The sequence below is a fragment of the Somniosus microcephalus genome, chromosome 3 (genome assembly GCF_052327205.1).
Source record: "Somniosus microcephalus isolate GS21.2 chromosome 3, FLI_Smic_1.0, whole genome shotgun sequence".
NCBI lineage: Eukaryota > Metazoa > Chordata > Chondrichthyes > Squaliformes > Somniosidae > Somniosus > Somniosus microcephalus.
The window spans coordinates 364,132,018-364,148,553 of record NC_140989.1 but is presented as its reverse complement, the minus strand read 5'-3'; the positions used below and the strand labels follow the sequence as shown (position 1 = coordinate 364,148,553).

Below are 16,536 nucleotides of genomic sequence, written 5' to 3'. Positions count from 1 at the left end.
GTCACAGGCGGGACCTAATCCTGCAGCCTCCCGAAACCTCGCCTCCATTTTTCCCCCTGCTTTTCCTCAACAGCGAGCGGGGCAGCTGCGTCGGCCCGCCGGAGCCGGTGGTGAGTTGGGGTCACTCGGGCCGGGCCTCACAACCGCTCGGCCCGAGACACAGAGCGGGGGAGCAGCAGCCGGCAGCCGTCAACCGCGCGGCCCGAGACACAGAGCGGGGGAGCGGCAGCGGCCGGCCGTCAACCGCGCGGCCCTCTAAACTGCCCTGGCAACGCCGGGCCCCCCCAGCTAGTAAACATATAAAAAGCAAAAGGGTAGTCAAAGGAAGGGTGGGACCAAAAAGGTGATCTTCCTGTGAAGGCAGAGGGCACGGCTGAGGTACTAAATAAGTACTCTGCAACCGTCTTCAGTAGAGAGGAGGATGCCGCCAACATCACGGTAAAGGAGGAGGTAGTAGAGAAATTGGATAGGATAAAAATAAAGAGGTACAGTGAAATCTGTAACTTAGGGACACCCAAGGGACTTGCATCAGGTGTCCTTTATTTGCAGGGGTCCTTACTTTAAAATTGTTCATTGTATGTACTGTAAACTGGATGAGCCAAATAGGCTGCATCTCCTGCAGCGTTCCAGCTTTATTTCATCCTCACCTGGAATTGGGCCTAATTCTGGAGCCCCGCCAGCAGCATGTGATTTCACATTTTCCGTTTATTGGGTTTCCAAGTTCATTGCCATCCCAGGGTCCTATTCCGTTGAGGGAGGGCTGTCCTGATCCTGGGATCTGCTACGTTGGCAGCCGGCACAGGGCCAGGCGGCTGCTGTCGAGCCAGAGTGCCTGGGAGATCCCAGGCCAAATTGGCGGGGGGGGGGGGAAGAGAAATTAATCTCCTGCAGACCCCACCACCCCCCACCCCCCCACGTGTGCTGCCGCTGCTAATGATTGAAGCGCTAGGCGGTGGGTAGGGGGCTGTTAGCCGCTTGTCAGTCCCCGACGTACTGGTGGAGCAGGCTTGCTAACTCTGATTGGAGTCATTCCTGGAGCTTTGACCACGTGGTGTCAAATCACATGACTTCTCCACATTTTACCGGATTTACCTGATAAAGGTTGGATCCCCTGTAGTTGAGAATCTTTATTTGTGGTTTTGCGCCTGCAGCTTTTGGGCGAGAATTTCCAAGAACCAGGAGGCCAGCCGTGAGCAGGCGAAGAGGGGAAACCGAGAGCGGGGAAAAATGGAAAACATTCTCTCCATCTCTTCCCCCCGCCTCCACGTCTTCCTTTCCCAACTCTTGAGCCCCCCGCCCCCGTTTCCCGACTTTCCCCTCCACCCACAACCGCACTTCCTAGCTTTTGTGCAATGGAGATCTCTTTACCCAGCATCCATAGTGGCAGAAAAAACCCTCAATCCCTGCGATCGAGCCATGCAAGCAGTCAATCCAAGAGATAGAGCGGTTTCTCTGCTGCTAAGCATGCTAGGTAAAGAGATCTCCATTACACAAAAGCTGTTTTTCACCTACTGCCACCTCACACCTACCTGCTTGTCCAGTGTTTTAAGTTGTAAATGGACTTGGTGCATTGAAGGCAGTCCGTAGTTTGTAATTTGCGAGTGTCTGTGGTTTCAAGGTGCAGCTTGTATCTATTACAATGGACGTTATTTGGGATTGTCAGTACATGTCCTTTTTTTTTTTACATGTGTGCGTTTTTCGGGGGGAGTGTCCGTTTGTACGGGTTTCACTGTACTTAAATGGTAGGCAGCGCTCAAAGTAGAAATGTCACCCGGTCTGGATGGGATGCATCCTAGGTTGCTCAGAGAAGGGTGGAAATTGTGGAGGCTCTGGCCACAACCTTCCGATCTTCCTTAGATATATAGGAGTGGTGCCAGATGACACGAAAATTGGTGGAGTGGTAAATAGCGAGGAGGGAAGCCTCAGGCTACAGGACGATATAGATGGGTTGGGCAGAACAGTGGCAAATGGAATTTAACCCTGAAAAGTGTGAGGTGATGCATTTTGGGAGGACTAACAAGGCAAGGGAATATGCAATGAATGGTAGGATCCTAGGAAGGACAGAGGATCAGAGGGACCTTGGTGTGCATGCACATAGATCCCTGAAGGCAGCAGGACAGGTAGATAAGGTGGTTAAGAAGGTATATGGGATACTTGCCTTCATTAGCTGAGGCATAGAATATAAGAGCAGGGAGGTTACGATGGAGCTGTACAAAATGGTTGTTAGGCCACAGCTGGAACAGTGTGTGCAGTTCTGGTCGCCACACTATAGGAGGGATGTGATTACATTGGAGAGGGTGCAGAGGAGATTCACCAGGATGTTACCTGGGCTGGAGCGTTTCAGCTATGACGAGAGACTGGACAGGCTGGGGTTGTTTTCCTTAGAGCAGAGAAGGCTGAGGGGGGACCTGATTGAGGTGTACAAATTATGAGGGGCATAGATAGGGTAGATGGAAAGGAACTTTTCCCCTTAGTAGAGGGGTCAATAACCAGGGGGCATAGTTTCAAGGTAAGGGGCAGGAGGTTTAGAGGGGATTTGAGGAAAAAAAATTTCACCCAGAGGGCGGTTGGAATCTGAAACTCACTGCCTGAAAGGGTGGTAGAGGCAGGAACCCTCACAACATTCAAGAAGCATTTAGATGAGCACTTGAAACGCCACAGCATACAAGGCTACGGACCAAGTGCTGGAAAATTGGATTAGAATAGACAGGGCTTGATGGCCGGCACGGACACGATGGGCCAAAGGGCCTCTTTCTGTGCTGTATAACTCTAGGACTCTATGATTGGAGGATTGTAAACTTTACAGCCCTGTTCAAAAGAGGGGAGAGGGATAAACCTGGCAACTTCGGGACAGTCAGCCTAACATCGGTTGTGGGGAAACTTTTAAAGGCACTAATCCAGGACAAAATTAACTGGCGCTTGGAAACATATGGATTAATAAAGGAATGCCATTTGTCTAACTTGAGTGACTTCTTTGATGAAGTAACGGTGCCCAAGGTACCAAGCATTCTTAATCCAGTTCTGGGTCATTCACAATTTTGCTGTTTCTGGGACCGAGTTGTGGCTGTCACATCTGCCTACACAGCAACAGTGACAAGGCTTCAACAAAAAGTGTTCTGCCTTATGATTGCAGGAGTTTCGTTTTGTTGCTGCCAGTAGGTGGCAGTAAATGGAAATGGCCAGTAGGGTCACTCAACAGGAAGTAGTATAGTGATAGCAATCAAAGAGGTCACAGCAGCATGGAGCGTGCTGCAAGTTAATCCACTGTAATCCTACATTGTTACGCCTTCGAAAGCATTGCCTGTGAGTTGAATGATTTCATTACATAGCCATGTTTAGATGTTAGTTATATCTCATGTATGTAACAAGGTGCATTTCTTTCTTTTGTCTCTCAGTTTTACTCCAACCCAATGCAACTGATTTGTATTGTTTCATTGACCTCATGCAAGTGTGGCATTATTAAACACCGGAGCTTGGACGCTACATCCTGACTCCCATGTCGTTATTGAAAGGAGTTTGGCTGGCTGTCTAACTGCGTACAGACACATACACGTAGGGAGGACAGTACAAAAAGTAATTCATTGGTTGTGAGGCAGTTGGGGCGTTGCGGGGACCTGGAAGGCACGATAAAAATCGGGTACTTTTCTTTGAACGACCTATTTAAATCTGTATTCTTAACCTTAAATCGACATCCCCAGTTCTGAAATTTTGCACACAGGAGGGAAACGAGTTCAGTAATAACATCTGAAATGGTCTCATGTTAACTTTGTTGCCTTTAGTCTAATATTGACTTTCCAATTTAACTGCACACAAGTACTAAGATAATTAACGGGGCAGAGAATGCACTAGCTTGGGTAATACTGGAATAAAGGTCAGCATCTTACTAGAACCACTAGCTGTTACCCTTCATTCTATTAAATTATTTTGCCTTAGGATGTAATATTGTACTACAGGAAACTATTTTTTATCCGGCACAGTTTATCAAAAAGTCCGGATTACAGAGAGGTATAGTAAAAGGTACGAGAGCCCCGTACACGGCCACAGATCCAGGCGTCCCTGTGGTGCAGGAACCCCGGCCACAAGATCCAGGCGTCCCTGTTGCTATGTAACAGGTGCAGGAACCCCGGTTACACGGCCACAGATCCAGGAACGGCCACTAATATGAAGTAAAACTTACCTGAACCTACTCCTGCATTTTGCCGGTTAAGAGATTTCCAGTTATTTAGGTGCCGGTAAATCGAGAGTTTCCTGTAACTATTAAATCTCCAGTCTCGCTCGCTTCGCTTATCTGCAACTGAGGTGGATCTTTAACTAAAATCTGCCATTCCTTGACTAAAATGCAAACTTTTCCTCAGTATTCTATGTTAATTCAATGGATTTGAGAGTGATTTTGCCCAGTTTGTCCCTCTGTGTGCTCTTCCCCACCCTGTAATACAAGCCAACTCTTGCAGGAGGGGGTTCCATCGAATAGACAGCATTTGGTGAAGCTGTATGCTTCAGAGACATGGACCGTGTACAGCAGGCACCTCAAAGCACTGGAGAGGTACCACCAACGCTGCCTCCGCAAGATCCTACAAATCCATTGGCAGGATAGGCGCACCAACGTCAGTGTGCTCGCTCAGGCCAGCATCCCCAGCATCGAAGCTTTGACCACGCTCGATCAGCTCCGATGGACGGGTCACATTGTCCGCATGCCCGATACGAGACTCCCAAAACAAGCGCTCTACTCGGAGCTCCGGCACGGCAAGAGAGCCCCAGGTGGGCAGAGGAAACGCTTCAAGGACACCCTCAATGCCGCCTTTAAAAAGTGCAACATCACCTCTGACACCTGGGAATCCCTGGCCCAAGACCGCACAAAGTGGAGGAGAAGCATCCAGGAAGGCGCCGAACACCTCGAGTCTCTTCGCCGGGAGAGAGCAAGCGGAAGCCAAGCGCAAACAGCGCACGTCAACCCAAGCACCCCACCCACCCGCCCCTTCAACCACCGTCTGCCCCACCTGTGACAGAGACTGCAGGTCCCACATTGGACTCATCAGTCACCTGAGAACTCATTTTTAGTGTGGAAGCAAGTCATCCTCGGTTCCGAGGGACTGCCTAAGAAGAAGAATTTAGCCAACTCTTGCATGAGGGGTTCTATCGAATAGGCAGCATTTGGTGTCGCTCCAGCATCAGAAAAGACTTGCAGTTATATAACAGCTTTCGACGTCCCACTTAACAGCCAATGAGGTACTTTAGAAGTGGAGTCGCTGTTGTAATGTAGGAAATGCAGCAGCCAATTTGTGCACAGCAATGAAATAAATGATCAAATCATCCGTTTTAGGTGTTGGTTGAAGGATAAATGTCGGCCAAGACACCGGGGATAACTCCCCTGCTCTGAGGAAGGATGTTCTTGCCATGGAGAGTGCAGCGAAGATTCACCAGACTGATACCTGGGATGGCAGGAATGACGTATGAGGAGAGATTGGGTCGATTGGGCTTATACTTGCTGGAGTTTAGAAGAATGAGAGGGGATCTCATTGAAACTTATAAAATTCTAACAGGACTAGGCAGACTAGATGGAGGAAGGATGTTCCCGATGGCGGGGGAGTCCAGAACCAGGGGTCACAGTCTAAGGATAAGGGGTAAGCCATGTAGGACAGAGATGAGGAGGAATTTCTTCACCCAGAGAGTGGTGAACCTGTGGAATTCTCTACCACAGAACGCAGTTGAGGCCAATTCATTAAATATATTCAAGGAGGAGTTGGATATATTTCTTGAGGCTAAAGGGATCAAGGGATATGGGGAGAAAGCAGGGACAGGGTACTGAATTTGGATGATCAGCCATGATCTCATTGAATGGCGGAGCGGGCTCGAGGGGCCAAATGGCCTACTCCTGCTCCTATCTTCTATGTTTCTTTGAATATTGCCGTGGGATCCTTAACGTCCACCCGAGGGGGCAGACGGGGTCTCGGTTTAACATGTTATCATCTCTCCACTTCACCTGACGAAGGAGCAGCACTCCGAAAGCTTGTGATTTCAAATATAGCTGTTGGACTATAACCTGGTGTCGTGTGACTTCTCACATTTATCTGAAGGATGGCATCTCCGACAGTGCAGCACTCCCTCAGAAAGGCACTGGAGTGGCAGCCTAGATTTATGTGCTCAAGTCTTGGAGTGGGACTTGAACCCACAACCTTCTGACTCAGAGGCGAGGGTGCTACCCACTGAACCACAGATTGGGAAAAAATACGTAACACATACAATAATGTCCTTTAAAATCCGCTGTCCCACATAATCAATACAAACATACCCCCATTCCACTCTCGCACAAAGGCCGGAATTTTGCAGGCGCTCAGGGGGCGGGTTTGGAGGCGGGACATCCGGCCAAATCGCAAAGATTGACGGTGGGTCGGAAACCCGCTGTCATTCCGCCTCCAATCAATCTTCCCAGGTGTCGGGTCCCCGATTTGCGCATGGACCCGACACCTAGCGGCGGGAAGAGGATTATAGGCACTTTTAACTGCTCGTTACCAGGCAGTTAAGGGGCATTTTGCAATTTTGACAGGTCGACTGCGGGTTTCCCGATGTCCTGACACCCCGCCAGGGTAAGTGCGGTGTGCTGTGGGTCTACTGTAATGTTTCTTCATTGAGGACAGCTGCAAAAGTGGGGTGAAGGATCCAATGGTACACTGGTGAGTTTCAGAGGTAAGAAAATGTTGGGAAAATCATTTTTAAAGTATTTAGACTTTTCTCTAGGTAAGAAGTTTTGAAGTGTTTTTGTAGTCCCACCTCAATGGGAGAACCTCTCTCACCAGTGACAGATCGCTTCTGTAACCTCACCTGCAGCTGCCATCTGTTCCGGCCTAAGGAAGGAGTCACTGGAGAGCCTGGGTGCAAGGGCTCACCTTTGTACAGTGATTGTCAGTGTTTGCAGCACCTCAATGCTGTCAAACACAGAAAAATCACCTGTCAAAAAAAAATTGAGCGTGGCCCCTTTAAGAAAACCGGCAGATGACGCGTCATCAACTGAGGTCATTTGACACCGGCTTTCTCCTAATTGGCCGGCAAGCCCGCAGGGTGGGCTTAACAAGGCCAAATGACGCAAAATAGCGCATCTGTGCATGGACGTCACTGGGGGCGGGATCGGAACCCGGAAGGAAGCTGTCCCACCCCATGGCCGCACCGAAAGGTAAAATCCAGCCCAAAATATTAACACAAGCCACCCATCGTTTGTCAAACTGTGCCACATATAATGCAAAGTGCAGCAATGTGGATACATGTGCTGCAACCATGGCAACACAAGCCTCACACTCGCAAAGGAGAACAAAATGTAAGCAATAAAATCAAATCTGTAGTGAATTAGGGCCTTGCTGGTCAGACATTCCCTATAGCCTAAAGAAAGGCCCAAGTCTCGACAAAAAAAAGTCTAGTGGTAGAAGTTGTAGCAGGAGCACGACGTGTCCAAACGTGGTTTATTGCAGGTTTTTTCTACCCTCCACTGTAATTGGCCAATTTTCTCCTCCTCTTCCTCCACTCCTGAAAACATTCACTCCGAGCTCGGCTGCGATGTGGTATCATTCCGTAAGCACAAGCAGCCCTCGAGTAACATGCCCAATTGGCGAGTCTCCATGTGAAGCGCCCAGGCAGGATATTCCACTGTCAGGCCAACAAAGCCGAGGCTGAACCAGTTGTCCCTGCACGCATATAGATTGTAACATAAGTCACTCGAAAGTGATCAGAAACACGATCCCTGGTTAACTTTCTCCTCAGAAAGCAAGAAGAGAAAGGAAAGCAAAGACATGGATTTCTATAGCACCTTTTACGACAGGACATCCAAAAGCGCTTTACAGCCAATGAAGTACTTTTTGAAGTGGAGTCACTGTTGTATTGTAGAAAAACGTGGCAGCCAATTTGCGCACAGCAAGCTCCCCCAAACAGCAATGTGATAATGACCAGATAATCTGTTTTAGTGATGTTGGTTGAGGAATAAATATTGGGCAGGATACCGGGGAGAATTCCCCTGCTCTTCTTTGAAATAGTGCCACGGGATCTTTTACGTCCACCTGAGGGGGCAGACGGGGCCGTGGTTTAACGTCTTATCTGAAAGACGGGATCTCTGGCAGTGCAGCACTCCCTCAGCACTGCAGTGTCAGCCTAGAATGTACACTAGATCCCCAACAAAATATCCTATTTATAACATTAAACAGCTACAAGAAACAATGGCCTAGAAATTCAGTTGGTAGCGCCAGCCGCTAGCGCCTTAAGGGAGCGATAAGTGGGGCGCGAAGCGGCTAGCGCCTGGGCGCGGCGCGATCTGCGCCTCTCGCGAACTTGAGTGAAGATTTAGCGGCGGCGCAAAACCGCAACGCCCGCTCAGCTGCGCGCGCAGATCCTGACGTCATTTCATGGTGCAACGCCCTTGGTGTGCCCCGAACCGGAACTTCAGTGGTGCCCCCCTTCTTTCCGCCTGGCGCGCCCAGCGACTGGTAGAGTGGAACGGTTCCCAGTCGCTGTGGGGCTGGGGGGGCGCTATTTAAAGGGGACTCTTCCTGCATTCTTTGTGGTAGCCATTTTGAACCACTCCTGTGTGAGTGACAGATTTGGAAAGAGACAAAGGGAGAGAGAGCTTTCTGCTTTGACTCAGCGCTCGCACAGGTACTTCTGGCTTCAGGCCAGAGCTTTGCAGTTGGATTGATTTTTCAGTGCCATAGCCTTGAGTGGCCACATATAATGGGGGCTGCAATGGGTGGAAACGTTGGATTTCTGCATTGCATTGAAAGGGCTCAAAGACGCCGAGAGAGAGTGCCAACCATGGCCAGACGGAGAAGGGCCAGCAGGCGTCGGCACAGGAGGCCTTACCCTCCCAGGGTATACCGCCAGCACTTCTCCTACCTCAACATGTCTGAGCAGCAGTGCATTCGGAGGCTTCGATTCAGAAGGGAGGTGGTCACTGAGATCTGCCACCTGCTTCAGAGAGATCTGCAGCCTTAGCTGAGGAGCAGGACGTCTGTCGGTGGCAGTGAAGGTGACAGAATCACAGAAACCCCACAGTGCAGATAGAGGCCATTTCGGCCCATCGAGCCTGCACCGACACATATCCCACCCGATCCCCGTAACCCCTACACCAACACATATCCCACCCTATCCCTGTAACCCCACGTATTTAATCCCCCTAACACTAAGGGTCAATTTATCATAGCCAATCAACCTAACCCGCACATCTTTGGACTGTGGGAGGAAACCGGAGCACCCGGAGAAAACCCACGCAAACACGGGGAGAATGTGCAAACTCCACACAGACAGTCGCCCGAGGCCAGATTCGAACCCGGGTCTCTGGCGCTGTGAGGCAACAGTGCTAACCACTATGCCACCGTGCTGCCCCCGGTGGCTCTCAACTTCTATGCCACTGGCTCCTTCCAATCCGCTACTGGGGACATAGCCAATGTCTCCCAGTTCGCGGTGCATTGCTGCATCCACCAGGTCACGGATGCCCTCTTCAGAAGGAGACGTCAGTACATTTCCTTCCCCATGACCCTGGACAAGCAGCAAGAGCGTGCAATGGGATTTGCAAGAATAGCGGGCTTCCCCATGGTCCAGGGCGCCATTGACTGCACGCATGTGGCTTTGCGGGCGCCTCTAGAGAATGCCAAGGATTACCGCAACCGGAAGGGGTACCATTTGCTGAACGTGCAGTTGGTGTGACCACAGGCAGCTCATACTAGCTGTCAATGCCCGCTTTCCAGGCAGCAGCCACGATGCCTTCATCCTGCGCCAGACTTCAGTGGCAGACATTTTCGAAGCCCCGGCTCACCCACGAGGATGGCTTCTCGGGAACAAAGGCTATCCTTTGTGCACCTGGCTGATGACCCCGCTCCGTGCGCCCACCACCCCTGCTGAAGAACGATACAATGACAGCCATCAAGCGACCAGGAACATCACTGAGCACACAATCGGTGTGCTAAAGCAACGGTTCCGCTGTCTGGACCATTCCGGGGAGCCCTTCAGTACTCGCCTGAGCGAGTCTCCCACTTTGTTGTAGTATGCTGCATAACCTGGCTATCCTCAGGACTCAGCCACTGCCAGCAGACATTGGAGCACCAGCAGAGGAGGAGGAGGAGCACCAAGACGGGAGGGAGGCACAAAGTGCAAGGGCCGTCCGTCGGCAGCTTATTGCAAGTCGGTTCTAGGCCCCCTCTCAGGGAATGGCTTGTGCCATTGAAAGAACATGAATGGAGCCGCTCCGCAAACCGAGGCGGTCAAGGCAACAAATAGTTCAATGTGCAAACATGCACAATCTGAATAAAGACAATTTTTTATTTAACAAACTCTGGGCCCTTCCCGCATGACAAACAAATACAGAGAAACCCCCCAAAAAACAGTCAGACACATAACTGGCTCTCACAACCTGGAGACAATAAACAGTAAAACAAAAATGACCATGATCCTCGGCCTTCATAAAAAACTAAAACAACATCGTCGGCCTTCAGAAAAACAAACACAACATCCTCGGCCTTCAGAAAAATAAACACAACATCCTCGGCCTTCAGAAAAACAAACACAACATCCTCGGCCTTCAGAAAAACAAACACAACATCCTCGGCCTTCAGAAAAACAAACACAACATCCTCGGCCTTCAGAAAAATGATGCGCTATCAACAATACCAAAAACTACGAGATGGACTTAAATGAAGTAGGCTTTTATTGACTAAGAACTAGAGCATGCCTCTGCTAGTGAATCCATCCTAAGAGCTCCCGGGGGAAGGGTGGTGAGTCACCTTTATACCCGGGCTTAGGGGTGGAGCCAGGGGCTGAGACATGCCTGGACTTGTACAGGGTTAACAGTGGTTTACCACACAGGCATGTACAGGTTAACAGTGGTTTACCACAAAATACAAAACACAACATTTTGCCACACCTCCTACTTTTTGGCCTGCGAGGGTGATCTGCCTCGCTTACGAGATTGGCCCCTTCCCACCCTGCAGCTCCTCCGCAATGGGACCCCAGTGGCTGCAGCAAGGCTGGGGGAAGGCTGCTGAGGGTCAGATAGTGAGTCGGCAGATGCCCTTGGGGGACGGCCTGGACCAGCTCTGGGCCTGGAGGGCCCGGCTGCTGACTGCTTCAACTCTGCTTGGGCGGCAGCAGTCTGTCCTACGGGTGGTGGCAGCTGCAGTGGAGGAGTGACAGGAATGCTGCCAACCTGACATAGCACAGGCACTCCCTGGTCGGACGAGACACTGGCACTCGCACGGGCCAGCACTGCAGCATGCGCAGCAATCTGCTGAAGCACAGACTGCTGGGCTGCTGTGGCGCGGCGAGGGCCCCGGCGATTCCTGGCCGATCCAGCGAGGGTGGCAGCAGTTAGTGCTCGTGTGGCCCTGATCTGTGTCTGCATCAGACCAGCCAGTGACTGCACGGCACGACTAAGCACTTGGCTGGAAGCCGCGTGTGATGCAGCGACGTCCTGCTGACTCCTGTCCTGTGCTGCCCCGAAGTCCTGCAGACTCCTGGCCTGTGATGCAGCAACATCCTGCTGACTCCTGGCCTGTGCTGCCCCGAATTCCTGTACACTCCTTGCCAGTGACTCTGGAGTCAGGCATCCTTGCCACTGCAGCCATGAGCTCAATATGCCTGCGCTCAGCCTGGGCGCCCATTTCACCAAGGAGCCGCACCTCCTCTGCGCTCACTGTAGCAGGACTGGAGGCTGCACTCACCCTCCGGGGAAAAGGCCGCCGAGCTTCCCTACCCCCCCGCGTTGCTGCAGCACGCTGGGTGGGCCCCGGAGCTTCACCCTCCTCAGACCCTTCCCACCTGCTCCCCTCCAGGGAAGACGTATCCGCATCATGGCCATGGGCTGCCTCGGCTGAGGGTGGCACTGATGTTCCGGCTTCCTCTTCCTCGCCTTCCGATTCACTCACAGTGCCAGCTTGAGGGCCCGCCTCCTCACCTGGCGAATCAGCATCTGAAAACAGGGAGGCACAAGAGTTGCTTTAGAGTGAGGACAGGGCGGCAGCGAGGGAGGCATGAGTGCTGCAATGCACTGCATTGGTTCGAGAGTGGCAAAGGATGCTGGTGTGAGGCACAAGTGGAAAGAGAGAGGTCAAAAAGGTGATGACCTTACCATTGCTGTCCAGAACGGGGTCGGCATCTCCAGTGGCGACGGGGCCAATCAGCCGGCCTGCCATGATCCGCTCCACTCGCTGCTCCAGGTCGCTGAGCTCCAAGTTCAGCATGGCCTCCCCCGGTCCGTTGCTGCTGCTTCCTATTGTGGGCCAGCTTGCCCTGCAAGAGAAAGGACGGGCTCGGAGTACAGTGTGAAGCCCTGATCTTGCCGGCACTGCCTCCCATGGTCGAATAGCCCTGACAGTGTCAAGCCCTCATCTTGCCTGCACTGCCTCCCATGGTCGAATAGCCCTTACAGCGTGAAGCCCTGATCTTGCCTGCACTGCCTCCCATGGTCGAATAGCCCTCATCTTGCCTGCACTGCCTCCCATGGTCGAATAGCCCTGACAGTGTGATGCCCTGATCTTGCCTGCACTGCCTCCCATGGTCGAATAGCCCAGACAGTGTCAAGCCCTCATCTTGCCTGCACTGCCTCCCATGGTCAAATAGCCCTGACAGTGTGTAAAGTGGTGAATGTGCATGTGATTTTCATGAGATTCCCATAGGTGTTGGATGAGGGCTGGCCATTGGGGCTTTCAGGACCCTTTGGCCATAAAGTGAGGTGCACATGCAGGGATGAAGAGGATACTGGAAAGGGTACTCACCCTGACAACCCGAGTGAGGTCGTTGAACTTCTTTCTACGTTGCGTTGGTGTCCTGGGGACCATGCTGCTGGAGGTCACTGTGTGTGCCACCTCCCTCCAAGCTTTTCTATATTCGCTGGGCAGCGGCCTCCTGCCACTGTCAGGAAAGAGGATAGGTCGCCTGCGCTCCACTGCGCCAACCAGAACCTTCAGGGCACCCTCACTGAAGCGCTGCGCTCGCTCCCTAGCCTTCTCCATGGTCGTGGGCGTAGCGTTGTCGAAGCAGGTCTGTCCAGGCCTAGATTCAGGGCTCCAGTGTGCAGGGCGTGGCTGCAAACCAAATCGACCCTCCCCCTTTAAGAGCAGACCAGCACCAGTGTGTCTGCCTGCAATCGATAACTCGCCGCACCTGCACTGTGCCCGCCCTCGGTGGTAGCGCCTCGGCTCACCGGCTTAGCGCCTTATGATAGTTGTGCATGCCTGCTTTAGCGCAGCAGCAACCTCTTGGGGCGATGCAACTCAATTTCGGCGAAGGTGGCGCTAAGTTGCGCCGGGTGCTAAATTTAGCGAACACCCAGCTGTAGCACCCCAAACGTGGCGATACTGAATTTCTAGGCCAATGTGTTTTAACTGTAGTCCTGGTTTGCTATGATTTTTCCGGGACATGATGCCAAATCACTCAACCGGTGATAACGCAGAGCTATCAGACTGATGCCAACAGTCATAATTTGTGATTCTCAGCAGCAACAGGACGACACTCATACACCAGGCACACGTGTGGTCACACACTCGGCTCAGTTTCCGTCTGGCAAATTTTAAATGGTTTGTGGGTGCAAGGACAAACATTCCAGTTTCTAAAAATATTCAAAAAACCCACCGTGCTTTTATACAATGCCCAGGCGGTCCCGAGCATCACCAGGGAGAACTCCCCTGCTCTGCTGTGAAAGAGTGCCATGGGATCTTTTTATATCCACCTGAGAGCGCAGACGGAGCCTCGGTTCAATGTCTCATCTGAAAGCGGTCTCGACACTGCACTGGAATTACACCCCGTGCAGTATCAAACTGTCTTCCCCAGGGGGGGGGGTCTCACAGTGTTGGGCTCCAGAATCAGAACTGAACCCGACTGCAGTTATACTGTCTACTGTCACATCTGCATTGCTAAGTTGTTTTGCAACGGCGCTAGAGTGGCAGCATTACTGCACTCCTAGAGATGACAGAGTAAGAGTTTTGCACATCAGATGTCGCACAGGAACTCAGTGAAACCAGCAGACCAATTACAAAAACCAGCCAAAACCAATGTCGGGTAAAACCAGCACACCTAATATTACACAAAAAGTTCAAGAAACATTTTCAAGATCAGATGAAATCCTCCGTTGTACCAGGAAGCTATGCAGAACATTTATAAAACACTGGTTAGCAATGTTCCCTTTAATGCATTTTTTTTTGGTGCATGGCCCCTTTAAGGCGCCGCGCAGCCCATTCATAATACCACACGAGCGCTTTTTCCCATTTAAATGCCGGTGAGCCGGCTGCGCGGGAGCTCAAGAGCGCCGTGCTGCTTAAAGGGAACATTGCTGCTTAGGCCCTCGATGGAGTATTGTGGCCAATTCTAGGCAGTACCACTTGGGGAAGGAAGCCAAGGCCTTGCGGGGGGGGGGGGGAGGGTGCAGAGGAGATTTACCACAATGATTCCAGGGATCAGCGACTTCAGTTACGTGGCTAGACTGGAGAAGCTGGGGTTGTTCTCCCTAGAGCAGAGAAGGTTATGGGGAGATTTGATAGCGGTGTCCAAAATCATGAAGGGTTTTGATAAGAGTAGATAAGGGGAAACTGTGTCCAGTGGCAGGAGGGTCGGTAACCAGAGGACACAGATTGAAGGGAATTGGCAAAAGAACCAGAGGCGACATGAGGAAAAAAGAAATCACAGTGCATCAGTTTAATGATCTGGAATGCACTGCCTGAAAGGGCAGTGGAAGCAGATTCAATAGTAACTTTCAAAAGGGAACTGGATAAATACTAGAAGGAAAAACACTGAAAGAGCTGGCACAGGCTGTGCTGCATCACTCCAAGCACTGTTTATTTTACAACCTACAGTTCACTTCTTCGATTTATTCTGAAGCTGCCTCAGCGAGGAGCCAGTCATTAACACAAGAACCACGAGAACCTCGTCTCAGCACAAAAGGGGTTGCTGCTTGTCCCTGGACACTAATTGCAGCACGAAACCTACAGACTGTTCCCATTACCTGCTGCTCTCTGCTCAGGAATAGCTTCCTCCTTGGCTGTGTCATTTTTCAGGGCAGGATCAGGAGAGGAGAGTCGAACGAGTAACATCCTTTCTGCAGCTTCTTCCCCAGGGCTTGCCACACACTCCCCATACAGCCACTGATCTGAGGGAAATCTCAACCAGTTAGCAGTTATATTTCTGTGACCTACATGTCCAGCGAGCTTCACTTGTAGCCATGTAATACTGACACAGGATACAAAGCCATGCTGCACTTTTCTATAACCAGCTGCCAGTGATTTTACCTCTCCTCTTGGATCACTTAGCATTAATTAGACCCCAAACCACCGAACACACGGATCTGTCAAATTAAACAAAGTCAAGCATCACCTTTTAATCTGAAATCAATGGCAGCGGCAAAGACTGCAGAGAAAATTAAATTAAAAAAATCTAAATTGAAGCATTGGAATTTCTGAAGCCAATCAAGCCTCTAAATTAAATCATGCGATTCAGTAATAAAAAAAATCCAACAACTAACTTGTCCTTCCACGCCTGCATATGAAATATAATATCATATCAACATAGTGTAGTTATAACACACAGAATTTGTCCAGATGCTGTCAACTAAGCGAGCGAGCGACAGAGAGCGAGCGACAGAGAGACAGAGCGACAGAGAGAGAGACAGAGACAGAGAGAGAGAGACAGACAGAGAGAGAGAGACAGACAGAGAGAGAGAGACAGACAGAGAGAGAGAGACAGACAGAGAGAGACAGAGAGAGAGAGACAGAGAGAGAGAGAGACAGAGAGACAGAGAGAGACAGATTTCAACCCCAGATTTCAAAGAATTGGATGGCCTGTCAAAATTAAGAATAGTCCTGGGAGAAGGAGACAGACCGTATCTTGGTGCCCAATATGTAACAACATGTCACAACCTGAGGAACAGTGAGTGACTAACGAGCACACCCATAGCATATATACTCTAAAAATGTTTAAATCAATACCGAATGTACCCAGCGACTGTTTAATTTAATACTGAATGTACCCAACGAGGGTCAACGACTGTTTAAAGCGCGAGCGAGAGCGAGAGCGAGCGAGAGAGAGAGAGAGAGCGCGCGAGAGAGAGCGCGCGAGAGAGGGAGCGCGAGAGAGGGAGCGCGAGAGAGGGAGCGCGAGAGAGGGAGCGCGAGAGAGGGAGCGCGAGAGAGGGAGCGCGAGAGAGGGAGCGCGAGAGAGAGAGAGAGAGAGAGAGAGCGAGAGAGAGAGAGCCAGAGAGAGAGCGAGACAGAGAGAGAGCGAGACAGAGAGAGAGCGAGACAGAGAGAGAGCGAGACAGAGAGAGAGCGGCAGCCAGGCAGAGACAGAGCGAGCGGCAGCCAGACAGAGACAGAGAGAGCAGCAGCCAGACACACAGAGCGAGCGGCAGCCAGACAGACACAGAGCGAGAGGCAGCCAGACAGACAGAGCAACGGCAGCCAGACAGAGACAGCGGCAGCCAGAGACAGACAGAGCGAGCGGCAGCCAGACAGAGACAGAGCGAGCGGCAGCCAGACAGACACAGAGCGAGCGGCAGCCAGACAGACACAGAGCGAGGGG

The 16,536-nt window shown here is 51.3% G+C and overlaps 1 protein-coding gene across 1 annotated transcript in view; it reads right to left on the bottom strand.

Moving 5' to 3' along the window:
• LOC147122387 (sterile alpha motif domain-containing protein 1-like) overlaps positions 1-16,536 on the bottom strand; it is a 138,727-nt gene that overhangs the window by 28,762 nt on the left and 93,429 nt on the right. Inside the window, exon 4 of the mRNA XM_085978316.1 lies at positions 14,966-15,232. Coding sequence (XP_085834442.1) covers positions 14,966-15,232 — 267 coding nt within the window. The remainder of the gene's footprint in view (positions 1-14,965; positions 15,233-16,536) is intronic.